The following is a 21,992-nucleotide window of genomic DNA, read 5'->3' on the forward strand; positions in this document are numbered from 1 at the left end:
ATATATATATATATATATATATATATATATATATATATATATATATATATATATATATATATATATATATATGTATTTTATATTTTAGCTTTTATCGCTTTATACTCAGATTTTTATAAGTTTTTATATAGTTTTTACTTTAATTTATATTATTTACTATTTACCAAGACAAAATTTCATTGTTATGTCAGTATTTAACAACTAGGCTCTACATCCTCAAATAATGTAAGTACCAAAACATATAAATAATTTTTTAGTAAGGTTGTTCTGTGATATGCGGTGTTTATAGTGAGAGTATTAGCTCTGCATTTCTCAGAGCAATATTTTGTTATTTTTGTGTTTCTGGGGATCCTAGACACCTAGTTTAGTAAGAGAAAACTATGGTGTTTTGGATTTTTGATGGCACAAAGATAACAATTTTTATTGATTTTAGTTAGACTAATTGTTAAATACTGTATATTTATATTTGTAGTTTCCCTGAAGATGATAATAAACATTATCGAAAGCTTGGAATTATTATAAAGAGTTTTCTTTGAGATTGCTGCTACCCCAATATTTCAAGATAAAACACCTAAAGACCAATTATCTAACATAATCTACTGTATTCCTTGTGGAAGTTGTAATAAACAATAAATCGGCCAATCGTCTAGACACCTAAAAAGCCGTATAACTTCACACAAAAGTGACAGTAGATTATACCCTGATAGATGTTCCCTTGCAAAACACGTACATGATGAACAACATATAATGAACTACAACGAAACAAAAATACTTGCAATAGAAAATAATCTTAACAAAAGACTATTCCTCGAGATGGCATTTATCAGTCAAACAGATAATTTAATAAATAAGAAATCAGACGTCGAACATCTAAGTGAAATTTATGCTTATTTATTACAATTAGAAAAATAACATCAAATTTATAACACATTTTTAATATATAATTAACATAATAAAAAATAATATTAAATTTCTAAACTAAAAGACAACCGATATGTTAAATTTCAATTAAATAAACCTTTATGATATTAGCAATATATAACTAAACTATTTTTCTACATAAAACACTTAATAACATTCAATATTTAATATGTCTAGTACTTCACCTGATTGACATTAATCAACTTCAAATAAAATTTTCATTCTTGTCAATATAAAACTAATTTCAATTAATCCTATTACATAATTAACTAAATTTAACCCACATTTTATCAAAATTGCAGTATCTCGATGTCATCTAAATATCTTACTACCATCAACCTCAATTAGGTAAGATAAAAATTGTAAAAAACCATACTATAAAATTGTACCATTTTTTAAATATTGTAGCTTTCGTCTGATGATGCAGATGAAAATCAGCGAAATATAACGTTTTGTTAAACAGAGTACCACTTGGTTTTATTCAGCTGGATACCCAATAAACTTCAACCCCATTTTCATCTAAAAAGTCAGCTGTTATTTAAAGGATATATATATATATATATATATATATATATATATATATATATATATATATATATATATATATATATATATACTTAGGTCAGTTCATATTGTATTAGTTGTCAAAATATATTTATCAAAATGTCCTACTTATTCAATCTGAAGGTATAATAGGTTCACTATCGCCTCTTAGGTTGCAATGGGGCATGTTGACATTGCACCTGTGCTTCTCAGACAAACTAGCAGCTGCACTTTTTGTAGCTTGGCGTAAGCTGTTGTTTTGTGCTTTTGGCCACCATACGAGTGATGCGTACGTGAACATACTAGAAACTAGAAAATTTTGGCATTCGCTGACAACGCCTTAAGTGGATTAATGATTTTTTAACAAATCGGGATTTTTTGTTAAAGTTGGCAAATCGATGTCATCAAAAATCCAGTTTTAAGTGGTGTACCACAAGGGTCTGGTTTAGGTCCACTATTATTCGGTCCTGTTATTCCGGTCTTGAACTATGGTTGTACAGAAGGATCCTGAAGATACCATGGACAGACAAAGTCTCGATTTAAGAAGTACTACAGAGGATGAACACAACCGCAGATTTAGTCAACATCGTGAAGGGCCGTAAGCTGGAGTCCTTGAGAGATATAATGAAAAATCAAGGCAGATACGAGCTACTCCAATGCATTTTACAATTTAAAATTGAAGGAAAAATGGCCCCAGGACGAAGAAGAATATCCTGGCTTGTTAATCTGAGAGCATGGTATAGAAAGACCTGAACACAACTATTCCGTATAGCAACCAACAAAGTCATCATAACCAGAATGATCGCCAACGCTTAGAACGGACAGGCATCCTAAGAAGAAGATCTCCTTTCCAGAAGTCCGGTTTCTGTTTCTCTTTATTTTTTTCAAGAATCCGCGTTGAGTAATTGTTTTGTAAAAAACTATGTTCTGATAATTATTTGAATTTTAAATAATTACTTTACTGTCGCAGAAAACTCAAAGGCCTAAAGAGCAAACATATAGATATAAACCAAAAAAGTGTGCAGATGGGGTATTTTATTGATAAGGGAAATATTTTTTTGCGATTTAAAACCTATAGCTGGTAACTATGATATTAATTGGGTTTAGCAAAATCATACGTGACTATAAAAGAGGGTTTTAGCACGGCTTTTTGTAATAATCGTTTAAAAAATATGTTTAAAAGGAAGAACAGCAGCATCATCCAGCATTGTGGGTAAGTTTGTCTCGCTAATACAGTCACAATGGTCCGGGCGTTTCATATTCTGGCAACGTTGCTTGCTCTACAACTCAGGTAAGGCAATAGATATATATATATATATATATATATATATATATATATATATATATATAGTGGTTTGAAGTTTCAGCAATTCGGTCAGGTGAAATAAAATTCTATTTGTTATTTCTCAATATTTATTTCGAATTGCTGAAACTTCAAACCACTATAACACAGTACGGTCGAAAATATTTGTACTATATATATATATATATATATATATATATATATATATATATATATATATATATATATATATATATATATATATATATATGTTCGGAAAGGTTTCCGCGGTTAATACAATGAAACTTAAAGCTAAAATCAATATCAACAAAAGAATTAATATTAAAATTAAACTCACCAGGCTTCCGGGTTGAACCGCGTCGTTGGTTTCTAGGCCGAGCTTTCGACGTCCTCTCTGACGTCATCTTCAGGGCTTCCGGGGTCTCAGTCTCCTGAGGCTCCAGACACTACACTCACTACTCACTACTCACTACTTCACTACTCACTGCAATACTGTTGTTGCTGACGCTGGGGCGGTCATTTATACCGTGGACTGATGTGACTGACGTGGCTGTCGATGACGTGGCGGAGTGGGAATTAGCGCGAAGACTATTTGGAGTGGCGCGAAGATTTTTGACGGCTGGAATTGTATTTGTAGATGGAGCGGACGATGTTTTCTTTAGGAGGGGTCTCCAAGTCGAAGGTAAACGGATGCCGTCATCTCTTTTATTGAGACAACTTGGCCGTTTTTCGATTTCTATGGCTTCTCGGATAATCCTTTGTTTATAGAAGCGGATGGGGGCTATGGTTCTGGAGTTTTCAAAGTCAATTTTGTGACCTGTATGAAGATGGTGTTGGCCTAGGGCTGAAACTGAATCGGAATTGCGAACAGATATGGAATGTTCATAAATCCTATTTTGGATTCTACGATTGGTTTGTCCTATGTAAGATCGGGGGCAGTCTGCACAAGGAATTTCATAAACTCCGTGTTGTTCATTTGGAATGTTGTCTTTGACGGATCGGACAAGAAATGAAAGTTTTTGTTGGGGGGTAAATACTGTTTTTATTCCTCGTGGTTTAAGAATTCTGTCGATTTTGTCAGTAACACCTTTGATATAGGGAAGAAAAGCTTTCGTATGATCAGGATCTGAACGGTTACCGCGAAAATCACATCGATAGGAGCATCCATAAACTTCAATCTCCCGCTCAATCACAACCCAAAGAGTCAGATCCTGAAGATGGTGTTGGCCTAGGGCTGAAACTGAATCGGAATTGCGAACAGATATGGAATGTTCATAAATCCTATTTTGGATTCTACGATTGGTTTGTCCTATGTAAGATCGGGGGCAGTCTGCACAAGGAATTTCATAAACTCCGTGTTGTTCATTTGGAATGTTGTCTTTGACGGATCGGACAAGAGATGAAAGTTTTTGTTGGGGGTTAAATACTGTTTTTATTCCTCGTGGTTTAAGAATTCTGTCGATTTTGTCAGTAACACCTTTGATATAGGGAAGAAAAGCTTTCGTATGATCAGGATCTGACTCTTTGGGTTGTGATTGAGCGGGAGATTGAAGTTTATGGATGCTCCTATCGATGTGATTTTCGCGGTAACCGTTTTGGATGAGGGCTTGTTTTAAAGGTTCCGGTTCAACCCGGAAGCCTGGTGAGTTTAATTTTAATATTAATTCTTTTGTTGATATTGATTTTAGCTTTAAGTTTCATATATATATATATATATATATATATATATATAGTTTGAATATGATTCTGAAATGATTCTGAAATGATTCTGATGAATTTGAAATCAAAAAATATATATATATATATATATATATATACATATATATATATATATATATATATATATATATATATATATATATATATATATATATATATATATATATATATATATATATATATATCAAGCAGTAAATATTTATATGCTTGATATTTAAATATAAAGTCAAGAATACCATAATCTTATATATATATATATATATATATATATATATATATATATATATATATATATTATGATATTTATTTAATTTAATCAATTAAGCCCATTCGTACCTTTCGGTGTTGGGCTGTTTACAACTAGTTCAATATCTACATTTCAATATATTTTAATAATTATACAATACTTATTTTAACAATACAATTTTAATGAATATAAATTACTTATTTGACGCATCTTTCTGTCCATATATTTTAATCTTGTGGTTCTTCTTTGATACATCTTTTCCATGCTGTTCTATTTTGAGCTAATTGTTTTGCCATACTCTATTGCAGTCCTCTCTTCTCTGCTTCTTGTCTAACTTGTTCTTCCCATCTCATTCTTGGGCGACCTACTTTATTTTTCCCTTGTACTTTGACTTCATATACTTTTTTCGTTATTCTTGTGTCGTTTATTCTATGGATGTATCCCAACCATCCTAACTGTCGTTCCCCTATAATTGTCTCTATGGGTTTTATCTTTAGAGCTTGAGTTATTGCGTCGTCTCTTATTTTGTCTCTTCGTGTGACCCCTTCTATTTTTCTCAAGAATCTCATCTGTGTAGCTTTGATTTTTCTTTTGTTGTTCTTTGTTAGCTTCCACGACTCCCTCCCGTAGTGATTGATGGTCGAACCACTTTTTGGTACACTTGTGTTTTGACTTCTTTCGGTACCTCTTTCTTTCCAAAGAACGCATTTCTTAATGTATTATAAATTGTCCCTGCTTTTCCTATTTTATTGTTTATTTCTTTGTCTATTTTACCATCTTCTTCAATAATTGTACCTAAGTAGTTGTAGCTGTTTACTTGTTCCAACACTTGTCCTTCTACTTTAATTTTTATCACTTTTTTTGTAGTTGCCATAAACATTGTTTTATTTTATCGGTGTTTATTTCCATGTTCAGTTTTCTTAGTTCTTTTATATAAGTGATTCTTATTTGTTGGAGTTTCTCTTCCGTGTCAGCTAACAATACCGTATCATCCGCAAATAGTAATTCTTGTATTTGTACATTGTTCATTTTCCATTTTCCCAATATCATGTCTTTAGATTTCTCTTTGCATAGTTTTATTGCGTCATCTAGTACCATTGAGAAAAGTAATGGATTTAGTACGCCGCCTCGTTTTAGTCCTATCTTTGCCTGGAATTCATCAGATTCTTGATTGTGCGTCCTTATTTTTATTTTATTATTTCTATAAAAGGCTTTAATTATTTCTATCATATCCTTTTCTATTCCATTTTCTTTAAACATTTCCATATATCTTCCCTTCTTATTCTATCAAAAGCTTTTTTCAGATCGATAAAGCATATATGTATCTCTTTGCCTTTCATCAATAATTTTTCTCCTATTTGTCTCAATATGAAAATCAGATCTTGGGTACTCCTTGCATTTCTGAAGCCATGCTGGGATTCCTCTAATTTTATTTCTAGTTTTTCCCTTGGCCTTTTTTCAATTAATCAGTTATCAATAAATATTATTATATATACATTTAATTTGGAAATAGATTAAATAAATTAAAACTTTTTAAGTAGCGCATTGATTTTTTCAAATAAAATATTTCACCTAAACCTTTTCTCTCACTTATATCTATCTTCAATTTTCTATCTTCGTCTGCTAATAAAATAATAAAAAAAATTAATAACAAATTTATTCAAAAATTTGTCTTATATCTAGTTCTTCCTGATGTTTTCTTTGTGATACCTTGGCATTTTAAACCGTTAAAACTATATGCGTGGAGCCTCTCTGTCATTTGCTCGATCAACTTTATTATTATATTTTGTTATATTTTTTATGATATTACAGATATTTACCTAGTTTATTGTTGCCTATATAGTTTTTTATATGTTCTTAGCAAGTTTTGATAATATTGCCTTTTTTTAATCATGCATTTTATATTTAATTGATTTATTCGAAGAAATAAATAGTCAAAAGTTGAATGGGTTCAACAAGTCAAATAAATAGTCCTTTCAGAGACAAATTCAATAGTACAGAATTTATACTTTTTTATCCTTCTTTATTCTTTTCTAATTTCTTTGTAAAATATTTAGTGAAATTTTAAGGATAATATAATTTTTTTCTTTGATTTTTCTTCTTATGGTGTCTCATTCAATTAATGAATGTCATTGATTACTTCAGCATTTGTTATTCTATTCTCTACGGTTTTTGATTAGTTTTCATTTAACCATTCCATTGTGATCTAAACAGGTGCCAAAGATATGATATTTTGCACATTTTGATGGATTTGAGTCACTCCCTTTCTATCCTCATGTAATCAAGAACCTGTCTATTTATTATAGCTCTCCCCAGAGAATTTTAAATATTCTCCTGAAAGACCTCAAATAATTCTTGATCATGGCTGCAATTGTGAGTGCTCATATTAGACTCCCTATAGCATAGTTGGAACCTTCTGAGACCGATAAAAGGTTTTATCACGATTTATTTCATCTTGATATTTTATATCACTATTCATTTAGATTTTGCCTTTTTCCCACTATTTATTTTCGTGCTAAATTATGTTACGGCAAGATTAACTCTATCGCCTTTAAAGCCATATACTTGACTTCTCCATCAAAATTATATCATCTGCATATCTGATGCTTGATATTTTAATTCAAATAATTTCTATACCTTGTATATTTTGAAATTCTTCTGATCTTCGCTGTTTGTTGCCAGTCCAGGTTTCTAATTAGCCTTTATTATATCTCATACCTTTTGCAGTAGTTTAGTTTACCAAAAGCTTTCCCGAAATCAAAAAACGTGTTTTTACTTTTGTTTCTGATCCCTTTTATTAAAAACACCTAACAGTACAGAAGACTAACAAAAGAAATTCAAATCCGTCGAGGAGTCTGACAGGGATATATTATCTTATCGCCACTTTTATTTAATCTGTATAGAGAAGCCATCTTTCAACAAACACTCGCGTAAGAAGTTGTTGGTCTGAAAATAAATGGTGAGACGATCAACAATATAACGTATGCTGACGATACAGTTCTCCTATCGGAAACACTAGTAGAACTACAACATATCGTTCAAAGTCTCAATATATACCGTACCAGTTACGGCTAGAACATTAATTTAAAGAAAAACTAAATAGAAAAACTAAGTGCTTGGATCACAGACGATACTGATCAAACAGAAGAGATTAAACGGAGAATAGAAATTTCTGGATCAGTGTTTAGTAGAATGAGCAAACTCTTTTGCAATCGGGATATCAACATAAAATTTCGAATACGAATGCTTCGGTTTTATGTCGTTTCCACTTTGTTATATGAAGTTGAGCCTTGGAAACTAAAACCGTCGACCATAAAAAACATCGAAGCATTCGAGGCGTGGTGATATAGGAGCATTCTCAAAATATCATGGATCGACCGCGTCACTAACACGCCAGTAATCCAAACTTTAGACAAAAGATGCGAAATTGTAAATGATATAACAACTAGAAAGATGGAATACTTGGGCCACATTATGGGGGAGAGTGAAAAGTACGAGAATTTAAGAAATATCATGCAGGGCAAAAGAAATAATGTGGGAAGACGAAAAATATCGTGGCTTCGCAATCTACGTGATTGGTTCGGGTGTAGTTCGATTTAAATTTATAGGCGCGCTGCTAACATAGCTGCAGTGTCCATGATGATTTCCATTCTCCGCTTGGAGTGGCAGAAAGAAGAACAGTACTTATTAACAACCCAAACACAATGACAGAACTATCCCAGAACTCCATTACTACCATTGTTAAACTCTTGTTGATGTCGTTGATATTGTTTGAACTTAATCAATCTTACCGAACGTTTGAGAAGAATTTGAAATTTAAAACAGATTTTCTCGTATTCGATCCACTTTTTGATTGCTGCTTACTATATTCTCATGTGACTTATAACTCAAAGTTGATTGTACAGTTGTTGATATATTATAATACAAGATTTTTGTTTATTTTAATCGTCTTAGATTTATTTTCGTTTTTTTATATTTATCCTTTTTTTATTTTTCAGTTATGGAAATCCCCAACCTGGATATCCTGTTCATCCTCATTTCCCACCTGAAAATTGTGAACCGTATCCAGTGCACTGTCCTTACCCAATACCTGAACCAGTATGTGAAATTCCGGTAATACCACCACCACACTGTCCTCACCCAATACCCGAACCAGCCTGTGAAATTCCTGTAATACCATCACCACACTATCCTCACCCAATAATCAAACCAGCATGTTAAATTCCTGTAATACCACTACTACACTACCCTCATCCAATACCCGAACCAGCATCTGAAGTTCCTGTGATACCACCACTACACTACCCTCATCCAATACCTGAACCAGCCTGTGAAATTCCTGTAATACCATGACCACACTACCCTCACCCAATACTTGAACCAGCATGTTAAATTCCTGTAATACCACCACTACACTACCCTTATCCAATACCCGAACCAGTATGTGAAATTCCTATAATACCACTACCACCAAATCTCCCACATAGCCGACCAATCTTGGAGTATGATGATTGTGAATATCCGTATCGTGGATATCCTTATGGCCCCGTAAATCATGGTCCACTTCCACTACACCTACCACATGCAGGACCATTACATCTTGTTACCTAGTCGAGAATTTGTTGGAAAAAGGACCAGTAAAAATAATAAACTCATATTTTTTGCCGAAGAAATTGAAAAACTATCACCTAAATTTTCAGCTGCTGGATTCTTTCAGATCAATAGAACCATTTTGTCTGTGCTCTTTTCATCACTTGTGTCTTATTTTATAATAATTATCCAGTTTAATTCTTCATTCTAAGCTTTGTCAGGTATTAGGAAATAATGTTTAGTTCGCATAAGTTGGTATCATGACTTATATTTTATTGAATATGTACTAAAATATAAATGATTAACAAAAAATAATGTTTGAAACGTTTTTCTTTATTTACCTACATATATTGCTAATTTCAACAGTTGGTATACAAGATGACAGGATATGTCAAATTGGTAAGATTTAAAGGGTATACCGAAAACTATAGGAGAGGAGAGAAAGGAGGAAAGGAGTGACATCTAAACAAGTAATTATGTCACCACTTATTTTTTCGTTAAAGCAACAACTGGACCGGCTTACACACAGAGACGTTTAAAAAAAAAGCAGAAGATAGAGACGAATTTGCAATAGCAAATCCTCATTAGTGGAGCCAGCACTGGAAAGAGAAGAAGAATTATTGTCCAATCAAATGATAAACACATTCCTATAATATCGAGATACAGGGCGATTATTAAAAAATGTCGAAACATGTTGATACATGGTTGTTTTCGTTTTTTATTAAGAAAATTTTGATGGATATATTATGGAAAAATTTTCGGGAGTTTCTCAAAGGATTTCGTTTACATTTTTAAGTATCTGTCATCTGATATGGCATAGTATATTTTATTTATTTTCAGTCATAGCTACTCTGCAAATAAAATGTTGCCGTCATGTTAAAGGTAGTTAAAAATAAAACATTCTGTAACGCATTTTAACATTTTGTTCTGAGGATGGGACTTTTTATAGGCAAAAATAAAATAAGTATATTATAAGACAAGGGCATAGTGCTGACACAAATTCCATCAATATATCAGCTACGAAATATAGCTTTAACAATATGTTCATATTATATTCAAAATTAATATACTAAGCAGGGAAGACTGGAAGACAAGCTACAATGATGGCTCAAAAACATCGGATGGTGTAGAAGCTGGTATAGTAGGGTGAAAGCAAGGCATACATTTCTGGTAAGTCTATCTAAGGATGAAATAATTTTCCAGGTGGAAATAACGGCAATCCATCAATGCTTGGAAGAAATGAAAAGGCATTAAATTACGCACTGCTCAATTACCATCTGCTGTAGAGGTCAATCCTAAAGTATTATGGGATTTTATGGGTGTCCTAAACAAACTAAAAGACCGTAGCCGATGAAATAGCCAAACAAGGTTCACTAATATAATTAATTGGACGGAACACCCTTCTTAGTCCAGAGAAATAAAGTTCTTGTCGGGACACTTGAGCAGCCAGGTTGGAAATGGATTTTTTGGGTACTATATACCTAATATATTATAAATACAAAAATGCCCGTCACAGTTCGGACGAGAAATTTAGTTATTAACAAATAAGGGTCAAAACTGGCAGTTTTCTCGTTTAAATCGCTACATTTAAAAACAGGGTAAATAAATATCTTATTTATAATATTCTTCTTTTTGTAGATGAGCCAAGGTTTAAAATGGCACTTTTTGAATTTTGGTCCGATACTTTTTTGTTTCGGAAAGTGCAAAATAAAACTAAAATTTTAAAAATAAAAAATGTGCTAGAACTTTTGAGAAAATGGCCTTAACTTTCATATTGTACGATAAGTTGAGTCAAACATTCCGTATAATGCACAAAAAAATTTAAGACGATTCGTCAATTAGTTTAAATTTTATTTAATTTGTTTATCGCAAAGAGCTTTTTTTCGCAATGTTATTGTTCAGAAAATAATAATGACATTGCAATTCTGTGAAAACCACATGCAAGAATAATAGTTATGTTTTTAAAGTGTTGAAAGAAATCATTAAAAAATCGTTTTTATCACTCCGAAAAATGTTTAGTAAAATGGAGTCATTTTTGGCTTCAAAATAATTTGAATAACTTTGTTAATATCGACTATAGAGTAAATCTACTTTAGGATTTCAAAAGCTGGTATTTTATATGAATTTTATAAATAAGAAAAAAAACTTTTTGCCTAGGTTAATTAGGTTTAAAATTAGCCATTTTTATTCTTTAATTCGCAGTTACTTCTATATACATCAAATACTCCTGTAACAGTGTTAGTAACCATACTACTCCGAAACGGCTTGGCCGATTTTTATAAAATTTTACACGTTTATCCTGTAGGACGTTGAAGAGCTTTTAATCTATTTTTTATACCCATAAGTTATAAGGGGGGTTGCTCCCCTGACATTTTTTTTTATTTTTTTTGGACAAAATGGTCTACCTTAATTTTATATAATGTAGAAATAAAAAATACATGCAACCCTTAATTTTCACTCTTCTATCACCAGCCCCTATTGGTTAATAGCCATCTATATATTTGTATGTATACACCGTTCTTAGGCGTCAACGCCCTTCGGTAGGGATCTATGGAGGAGAATCACAAAGCCGGAAGCCCTTATCCCTTCCCGTACCGCTCCTCCATAGGTCGATCAGACGCCAGTTTATTCCAGACCAAGCCGTAGACTCTATTGAGTTTTATACTACGGCGTTGGCCTTTTTATAAATTTCATGACCTAGCTGAGGCTCGAACCAGCGACCGCAAATCGCAAATCCACTAAACTTGTCGATCGACTGAGCCCCAGCTAACTGGACCGTCAAGACCGACATCTATATATTTACATCTATAAAATTCTCCTGTCACAGTGTTAGTTTCCATATTCCTCCGAGACCGCTTGACCGATTTTTATGAAATTATATGTGTATATTCGGTAGGTCTTAGAATCGGTCGTAATCTATTTTTCATATACCTGAGTGATAAGGGGAGTTCTCCCTAACAATTTGTAATGGTAGGTGGGGTTGTGTGTACATAACGTACTCTATAAAACTACGAGAACAAACAAATTAAAAAAAATTATGACCAAAATCCATCAACAAGTTCCTGCGATATTAATCGCAGCATATGTTTGGAGAATCAGTTTCATTTTTTGAGTGCACGTATTTTAGTAATCCCGACCACGAATTAATTCCGTTCGGACGCCATTTTTAAAGCTTTATTAACCACTCTGTTGAGGTTCAAAATTTACTCAAACTTTTACACATAACCTATATATCTTCAACTTCAAAATGGCTCTACTTAGGTTGCTTAATTATTATAAACAAAGTAGCCGTCATTTAAATAAGAAAAGTGGCTAACTTTGACCGTAATTAACCTGGGTGAAAAGTTTTTCTTTCAAAAAGTTTTTCAAATTGCATTGTAGTTTTAGCCTACAGTCCATATTAACAAAGTTATTCAAATTGTGTATAAGCCAAAAATGACTATGTTATTAAAATGTTTTCTGAGTGATAAAAATTACTTTTTAATGTTTTTTTAAATGCTTTGACAACATGACTATTCTTCTTTCATGTTGTTTTCACTGAATTGTTGTATCATTATTATTTTCTGAACAATAACGTTGCGAAAAAAACCACTTTAGAATAAACAAATTGAATAAAATTTAAACTAATTGACGCATCGTCTTAAAATTTTTTGTGCATTTTACGGACTGTTTGACTAAACTTTTCATGCAATATGAAAGTCCTAAATTTATTTTCTCAAAAGTTATAGCAATTTTTTTGTTTTCGAAATTTTAGTTTTATTTTGCAATATCCGAACCAACAAATAATCGGACCAAAATTCAAAAAACGCTATTTTTAACCTTGGCTCATCTACTAAAAGAAATATATTATAAATTAAATATTTAATCACCCTATTTTTACCTGTAGCGATTTAAACGAAAAAACTCTCATTTTTGATCCTTATTTGTTAATAACTAAATTTCTCGTCCAAGTGTGACGGGCATTTTTGTATTTCTAATGTATTAGGTATATAGCACCCAAAAAACCGATTTGCAACCTGGCTGCTCAAGTGTCCCGAACATGGTATATTTTTGCCTTATTTCCCTGGTGTATCTGTGGTGTTGCAAAAGCAGTAACAAGAATGGATATAAGAAAGTGGGTCGCTCATATTTATCAGAATGACATTAGATATGTGGCACGAGTAACACGTGTTTTCGTTCGCTCTTGGCAAAAGTCTTTAGTTTTGTGTGAAAAAAGAAATTAACAGTTATAAAAAGACGTGTAGGTAATCATTTGATGGTAGTACTTGTTAAAAGTGTACCCAAATTTTGGAAAACTCCAAAAACAAGTCGTTATCAAAGATGCCGGATACAAGGCAAACGAAACAAACTCCACAGGCGACTCAAGATGGAATGTTGAGTGAAGAACTGTTAACGAAAATTTGTAAACAACAGTCTAATTTTATTACGAACGAAATAGTTGTTAAGTTTACACAATTCAAAGTCAGTCTGGACTCATTAATTGGGCAAGTTACTGAGAATAGGGAGAAAATAAATACCATATCCATGAATCAAAATTTGATCGAACAGCGCTATAAGCTTAATAATTTACTACTTTTTGGTATGGAAGAAAAAAACCAAGTGGGAAAATCTTTAGAAGACACAGTGGTAAAATTTTTAAATGATAAATTATCAGTAAACCTAACCCAAAGTGACGTAGATATGTGTTTTAGAATAGGTAAATTTTCTGATAAAAACAGTACCAGTCCTCGACCAATTCTCCTACGGTTTTTGTCATATAAAGTTAGAAGAAGTGTTTTTGATAGGAAAAAAATGTTAAAAGTTCCGGAATAAGTATTAAAGAAGATTTAACCACTACTGCTAGTAAGATTTTGAGGGCGGCTATGGAGAAATACGGGAAACATCGAGTTTGGACATTGGATGGAAGAGTTTATGCGTTAATTAATAATATAAAAAAGTGTCTTTCTGATCATTCATTCAACTAATTTTAAATGTTAATAATTACTTTATCGAACAGGTACTACTACTAGTTTTAGTTTCAATATAAATTTGTTTTAAACATGAATCAATTATTCTTAATGGGTTTTGTGTTTTATTAGTGATAAAAAATATATGGGTTTATTTTATGCTCGTTATTTTAACTGGAACGAAAGTTCTGCGTATTATCATTGTATTTATTATATTTCTTTTTCAATACTGGTTATTTATTTATTTAGGAACTATGATGGGTATTTTGTCAGGAGCAGCGTGCTCATTTTATTTGTTATATTTAATAGATTTCATACAGATTCTTTTTGTGTTGTTATTTTAGATATCAGGTACTTTTATGAAAAAATTTTCTTTTGCTTTCTTTAACGCTAATTCATTATGTAATAAATTTAACGAATTTAAATCTTATGTTTTAAGAGAGGAATATGATGTAATAGGTATTGGGGAAACTTGGTTTAATCAGAATATTACTGATCATTTTGTGCACATTGACGGATTCAACCTTATAAGGAATGACCGAATTACAAGAGGGGGAGGAACTGCAATATACATTCGATCTTCACTTAATTATAATATTCTTTGTGATTTTACTAATACAGATTCTGTTGAACAATTGTGGATTAGTTTCAAATTACATAATACAAAATACGCATTTGGAAATATATATAGACCCCCGGATAAAAATATAAATGATTTTTTAAGCGACTTTGAAGAAAATTTAGCTGAAATTTTCACACAGTTTGATGAAATAATTTGTGGAGGGGACATAAATATTGACATGTTAAAGGGGCCGTCCTGCAATAACGTAACAAAGTTTATTAACATTACAGAAATATTTAATCTACAACAAATAATTAATGAACCTACTCGAATCACAGCTACTGGTGAATCACTTATTGATGTCATTTTAATTTCAAATCAAAACGATAGTTACGCCACTGGATTCTGCAGATTCTAGGATACTAGAATCTGCGCAATAATACCTTATAAATAGAGGGACTTTCATATCATAATAACTTTTTGCTACTTGTATTCAACTTTTGCTTAACTTAGTTCAATTTGTTTAACACTTCTGTTGTTTCACATTTTTGATATATATTTTGAAAATAAAATACTTTTTTAAAAACTCCTTCTCGAACATCAAATACATAATTGGCGCAGTCAGTAGGATACGTGCGGGATCGGAAAAGACAATTTTACGCATACAGTGATAGAACTTTTTCGGTCTTTGGTGTTTTACATCGCAGCGCGTATCGAAAGAATCTCTACCCCACAGTGGTATCCAGCGAGAAGCAGAGTTCCAGAAGAAGCAAAAGTTCGGAGAAGAGAACCAGGTGCTCCAGATAACTGTAAGTGCCTTTCCTTTTCGCCTTTCCTTTCATATCTTTGTGAGGAAAGATAGATTAATTTTTTGAATTTTGAAAAAGAATACATTTTTGATACATTTCTGATACATTTTTGATATATTTATATACTGTTGCAAATATTGAATTTTATTGAATAATTTTTTGAAATATTTGAAAAATATTTATATTGCATATATATTTTTATTTTATTTACATACGTATTATTGTGTTAGATATTTTGAATTTGAATTTATATTTTATCTGATAATATGGCTACTGCAGCTCAAGCTCAAACACAAACTCCCCTTAATTGGGATTTTCTCAAATCAAAACTAAAAAATATTAGACCCTACGACGGAGATTCTAATAACCTGAACAAATTTATCTCAAGATGCGACGAATTAATGCGAACATATACTGTATATAAAGATGCAGATTTAAATAAACATATTTTGGAATGCATACAGGATAAACTAGTTGGAAAAGCAGAAGCACTAGTAGGAAATCGCATGGAATTAACTACATGGAATAGTATAAAGAAAGCATTACAACAATGCTTCGCAGATAGACGTGATTTAGACTGCTTAATGCAAGAACTGACACGAACAAAACCATATAAAAGTGAAAGCCTCCATAATTTTGGAACAAGGATACAACTCTTAAGAAGTAATGTAGCCCAAAGAATAAGTAACGATACTAGTATAGAACTTGCAGATAAAGTATGCCAAATTAACCATTGCGACAAGATCGCACTTAACACCTTTATTGCGGGATGTACAGGTGTTCTTAAAAATAATATGCACCTTAAGAAACCAAATTCTCTTGAAGATGCCATTGCATATGTCGACGAGTTTCATAATTTTGAAAATTTATATGGACATTCCAGTAATAATTTTCCAAAAAATAATCATAATTTTAAGCCACACAATTCTTTTAATCAATCTAGCAGGCAAACTCAGCCTAACAACTATTATCAACCCCTAAGTTCGAAACCCACACATCAATATCAAACAAATCCAAACTTTACTTATCAAAATCAAAACCCTTTCAATTCTAATTATTTTAGTCGTAATCAAGGTTATCAAAACCAAAATCCTTCAGGACCCAGACATTTTGAAAATCATTCCACATCTCAGAATCGTTCCACAAATGTTCGACCAGAAAGTAATGTCTTCAGGCCCAACCGAATTTCTAGTGATAGGTTGCCTAAGCCACAACCGATGGAAATAGCATCCAGAAATACATTAAATTCAAACTCTAGATCAAATTCCAATAGATACAATAATTATCGAAAAAATTATTTCCCAAGAAGAATTCCCGATACTATAGCTGAAGAGCTATACACAAATAATTATCAAAACGAAAATATTAATTCAAGAGAGCCTCAACATGCTAGTCAATTTGACTATTTTAGAAATCCTGAGTATGATGATGATCAAAATTTTTATATGGAAGCATTGGGAAGAAAACCGTCAACAGAAATATTTTTCAATAATCCCCTACCATATATTGAAGTAGGAAATTCAAAAATAAAATTATTGATTGATACCGGTAGTGCCAGGTCCTTTCTACGACCAAGTATTGCAAAAAAATATTTTCCTAATTGCATCTACCAGTCAAATGTAGATATAAAAACTGTTCTTAATAGTAAGACTATCAAATATCAAGCCGAAATACCAGCATTTCCAGAATTCGGAAGTGACTTTTATATCAATTATGTCCTATATGATTTTCACGAATATTTTGATGGAATCTTAGGATTAGAAGATATGATGAGAATGAATTTAGTTATAGATTTAACTAATAAACTAATTTATAACAACAATGTAATGATACCGATTAATTTATATCACCACAAAATAACGAGTATTAATATAAGAGAAGAAATGTATAATAATAAGAAGAGAAGATACAATAAAAATCAACATAGAAGAAATAATGGAAATAAAAGCAGAACATATAGAGATAGAGGGTATAATAATTATAATGAAGGAATATGTAATCAAAATTATTATCGTAAATATAACGATAATGGAAGAAGTTATTATAATAATAATGATAGAAGGTATAATGGAAATAAAAGAAGAATATATAGACGATATAACAAAAATACGAGAAGAACATATAGAAGATATAATGAAAATAAAAGAAACATATATAATCATGAATATTTTCTAGACCAAACTTCAAGAAATATCATTGCAACGAAGAATACGAAGCCATAAGTAAATTATGTAATAAGGACAGATATTGTTTATACAAACTCGGAACGCCCTAGGTTTTACGATTAAAATAAAGCATAAAATAGATTTATCTAATGATGCCCCATTTTATACAAGAAACTATAAATATCCAGAAGTTTATAAGAAAGAAGTCAGCAGAAATAAATTATTCCACTATTGAAAAAGAATTATTAGCTATAGTATGGAGTTGCAAATACTTTAGACCATACTTATTTGGAAGAGAATTTATAATTTTTACGGATCATAAACCATTACAATGGTTGTTCTCATTAAAAGAACGTAACTCACGATTAGTGAGATGGCGGTTACAACTCGAAGAATTTGATTATACAATTAAATACCAAAAAGGAACCCTTAACAAAGTTGCGGATTGTCTTTCACGAATAGACACCGACAATGAAATAAATGTACTAGAATCTGAATCTTTGTGTGTAAATCTAGATGACATAGATGAAATAATACAAAAGAGATAGAAAACATATCAATTCCAAATCAAGAAAATACCGATCAATTATTTGATCCAAATGAACTTTATTTACCTGAGCTAAGTAACGAAGACATTTCTGAAACATTAAAAGACAAATATGAACAAGAAAAAAGGATAAATGTAATATCTGATGTACAAATTAGACCTCCAGATATTAATCAAAGTGGAAACGAAGATAGCGAAGGAAATACAGTACATACTTCAGCCGAAAATCCAATTCTTAGCATACCAATAACAGATCGAGCCTTGAACTTATACAAGAACCAAATTTTACTAACTTGTGGAGAAATTAACGAAATAAAAACTAAAAGAGAAAAGATATTCGACAACACAAGACTATTTGTTATCTTACCCCAAAGAGATTTACAAAAAGGAATAATAAATTTTGTAAAAGATCCAAGAAAATTATACGCCTTGTATTTTAGAGCACCGCTATCACCTGAAACATTTGTAGTTTCATTACAAAATTATTTTAAAAATTCTGCATTCAAATTTGTACACTGTACAAAAATATTAGATGATATTGAGACTACCGACGAACAGAAAGAAAAACTTAATTATTATCATGTTTATAAAAAAGGACATCGTGGCATGAATGAGCTAAAAATGTCATTAAGTTCACGATACTACTGGCCCAATATGTCAGAAGATATAGAACAATATGTCAATAATTGTGAAGTTTGTTTAAAAAATAAATATGATAGAAACCCACCAGTCATTAAATTTAATCTTACGCCAACGGCTTCTAAGCCATTTGATCATATTCACATGGATGTATTTAGAATATCCAATACACCATTTCTTACAATAATCGACACATTTTCTCGATACGGATAAGCATATCAAATTCCCAGCATTAGTGGAATTTCAATAGTCGATGGTTTATTAAATTATATCACACATCATGGATTACCCTATAAAATAACAACTTACTCCGGCACTGAATTCAAAAATTATGACTTAGAAGATTTTTGCAAATTACATAAAATAGAATTACATTTTACCACTCCTAAAAATAGTAATTCGAATTCTCCGGTAGAACGCTTTCATTCTTCCTTAATAGAACATTTTAGATGCCTTAAAGAAACAAATAAAGACATGTCAGTTGAACAATTAATGAAACATTGTATATTATCATATAATAATTCCATTCATTCTGTAACTAAATTTACGCCGTTCGAAATTATAAAAGGGCATATAAATAACCCAGATCCATTCGATAACAATGATCATCTTATTTTATCACAATATGTGCAAAATCATAAAGAACAATGCAAGATATTATACGGGAAAATACACGAAAGGAATGCCAACGTGAAAACTCAGCAGATAGATAAACGCAATTTATCGAGGTCAGAACCTGATGAATACACAAATGAAGACAAAGCCTATATTAAAAGTGGAAACCGTAGCAAGGCACTTCCTAAGTTTAAACAAACAACTATTCTTAAAGACGATAAGCTGACATTACAGACTAATAAAGGAGTTTATCACAAAAGCACAGCTCGCAAACCAAGATCTAATAGAAAAAACTTTTTACAGGTTCAACAAAATGAAGACGATAATCGTGTTGACTCTGATACAAGTGATATACCGGAAGTCTCACCAGGTTAAAGGAGATGACATCGATATCAATATATCGCCCCTTGAAAACCTTTTACTCCCAATTAAATTAGGCACATGTAGATTAATTTATAGTAAACATACATTTATCCATTATATTAACTTAAACGAAATAGTTAGGCAAGTAGAATCTCTTAAAGATAATTATCAAATAATAAAAACTAGTGTAGTAAAAGTTAATGCCTCAAATCCTATTTCATACCATGGATTGGCAGAACACATGTTAGAAAGAACAGAAGTTTTAATTAATACATTAGAGAAAAAATTAGAAAATATCTATCCCCATATTCGATCAAAAAGAGGCCTAATTGATGGCATAGGTAAAGTTAATAAATATTTATTTGGAAACTTAGATTCAGATGACGGAGATAGATATGATAAAGCGATAGAAGTCCTGGAAAATAATCAGAAACATATTATCCATGAGACGAACTTACAAATATCTTTGTATAAAAAACTAATCGATCACTACAACAAATCTTTAGCCACATTTTGGCAAAACCAAGAAAAACTGCAACGTAACTTACAGAAATTCCAATTAGAAATCCAAAACACTATAAATACTTTAGGAAATTATATTACTTTTCAAGGTACCATATGTCAGATAAATTTAGATTGTCAAAATATGATAGATTTTATTGAGAATATCGCAAACGGAATTATGTTCTCCAAATTAAACTCATTGCATAGTTCAATTATTTCAAGTAAGGAAATTCAAGATATGATTGAATATTTGCACAGTATTTATCAACCTTCTCAAATCCCAAAATTTACAAATATTTTAACATATTACATGCTATTAGGGACACAAGTAACTTTTTCAAGTTCAAAACTGATTTTTGCTACTCACATTCCTATCCTAAAACCAAAAGTCCTTGATTTTTATCATATATACCCAATAATCCAAAAGAACAAAATGTATACTCCCACATACCCTTATTTGGCACGAACCTCCGACGAAATGCACCTACAAAAAGACGAATGCCCAATTTTAGAAGAAATATATTATTGTAAAGAAGACACCATACTACAAGACAATTGTACCTTACGTTTCCTCAATGGTCAAAGTTCAACCCAATGTTTTACCACAGAAGTCACTCTTCAAGAATCCATTATCGAACAAGTAACCAATAATGAAGTATTGATAATGCCATCCACATCTGAACGAGTCCAATCAAAGTGCAAGAGAGACCAAATTTTCGAAGTCCACAGTCCATCTCTCATCAGTATACCAGAAAATTGTGAAGTGACAATCAGTCAATTGAAATTCAATAATAATATCAAAATACACAGAGGGAAAGCTCTAATTTTACAAAAAATAAAATATTTTTCTACAGAAAATCTACGAAAATTCCAAAGCCATAATATTACCAAAATTGATTTTGAAAATCTGTACGCAATTAATAATATGGCGAAACAATTATTAGTACCAATAAGAGAAACAAATACTACATTGCATACAACTCCATTAGTGACAACCTCAGTCATAGCAGTTATCCTAATCCTGATAATTCTATATATTATTAAACAAAGAAGACCAAAGCAACGGAACGAGAATGAAATAGAATTACAAGAAGATTCCGGCTTTGAAGAAGAAGATCCAGCAACCAGCAACCAGCATCCCAAAAATAACTCCATTATTTTTCGGACTCAGTGAGGGAGAAGTTACGCCACTGGATTCTGCAGATTCTAGGATACTAGAATCTGCGCAATAATACCTTATAAATAGAGGGACTTTCATATCATAATAACTTTTTGCTACTTGTATTCAACTTTTGCTTAACTTAGTTCAATTTGTTTAACACTTCTGTTGTTTCACATTTTTGATTTATATTTTGAAAATAAAATACTTTTTTAAAAACTCCTTCTCGAACATCAAATACATAATTCGATTCTTACATTCATGGTAATAAAGAACTATTTATTACTTCTGATCATCAGTTAGTATTTTGTGCATTAAATTTTGATATCAGTAATAAAGAAAATGTTATATATACAAGAA

The 21,992-nt window shown here is 31.4% G+C and overlaps 1 protein-coding gene across 2 annotated transcripts in view; it reads left to right on the plus strand.

Annotated features, from left to right (window-relative positions):
* Positions 1 to 2,673: 2,673 nt before the first annotated feature.
* Positions 2,674 to 21,992, plus strand: part of LOC126885003 (small proline-rich protein 2H-like) — a 71,684-nt gene continuing 52,365 nt past the window's right edge. Inside the window, exons 1-2 of one of the 2 annotated variants that reach the window (XM_050651393.1) lie at positions 2,674 to 2,755; positions 8,732 to 9,623. In XM_050651393.1, the coding sequence (XP_050507350.1) occupies positions 2,706 to 2,755; positions 8,732 to 8,954 (273 nt within the window). In that variant the 5' untranslated portion in view covers positions 2,674 to 2,705 and the 3' untranslated portion in view covers positions 8,955 to 9,623. Of the gene's footprint in view, positions 2,756 to 8,731; positions 9,624 to 21,992 lie in introns of those variants that run through there. The other variant, XM_050651392.1, reaches the window with a different exon arrangement.

The sequence above is a fragment of the Diabrotica virgifera genome, chromosome 5, assembly GCF_917563875.1.
Source record: "Diabrotica virgifera virgifera chromosome 5, PGI_DIABVI_V3a".
Classification (NCBI taxonomy): Eukaryota; Metazoa; Arthropoda; class Insecta; order Coleoptera; family Chrysomelidae; genus Diabrotica; species Diabrotica virgifera.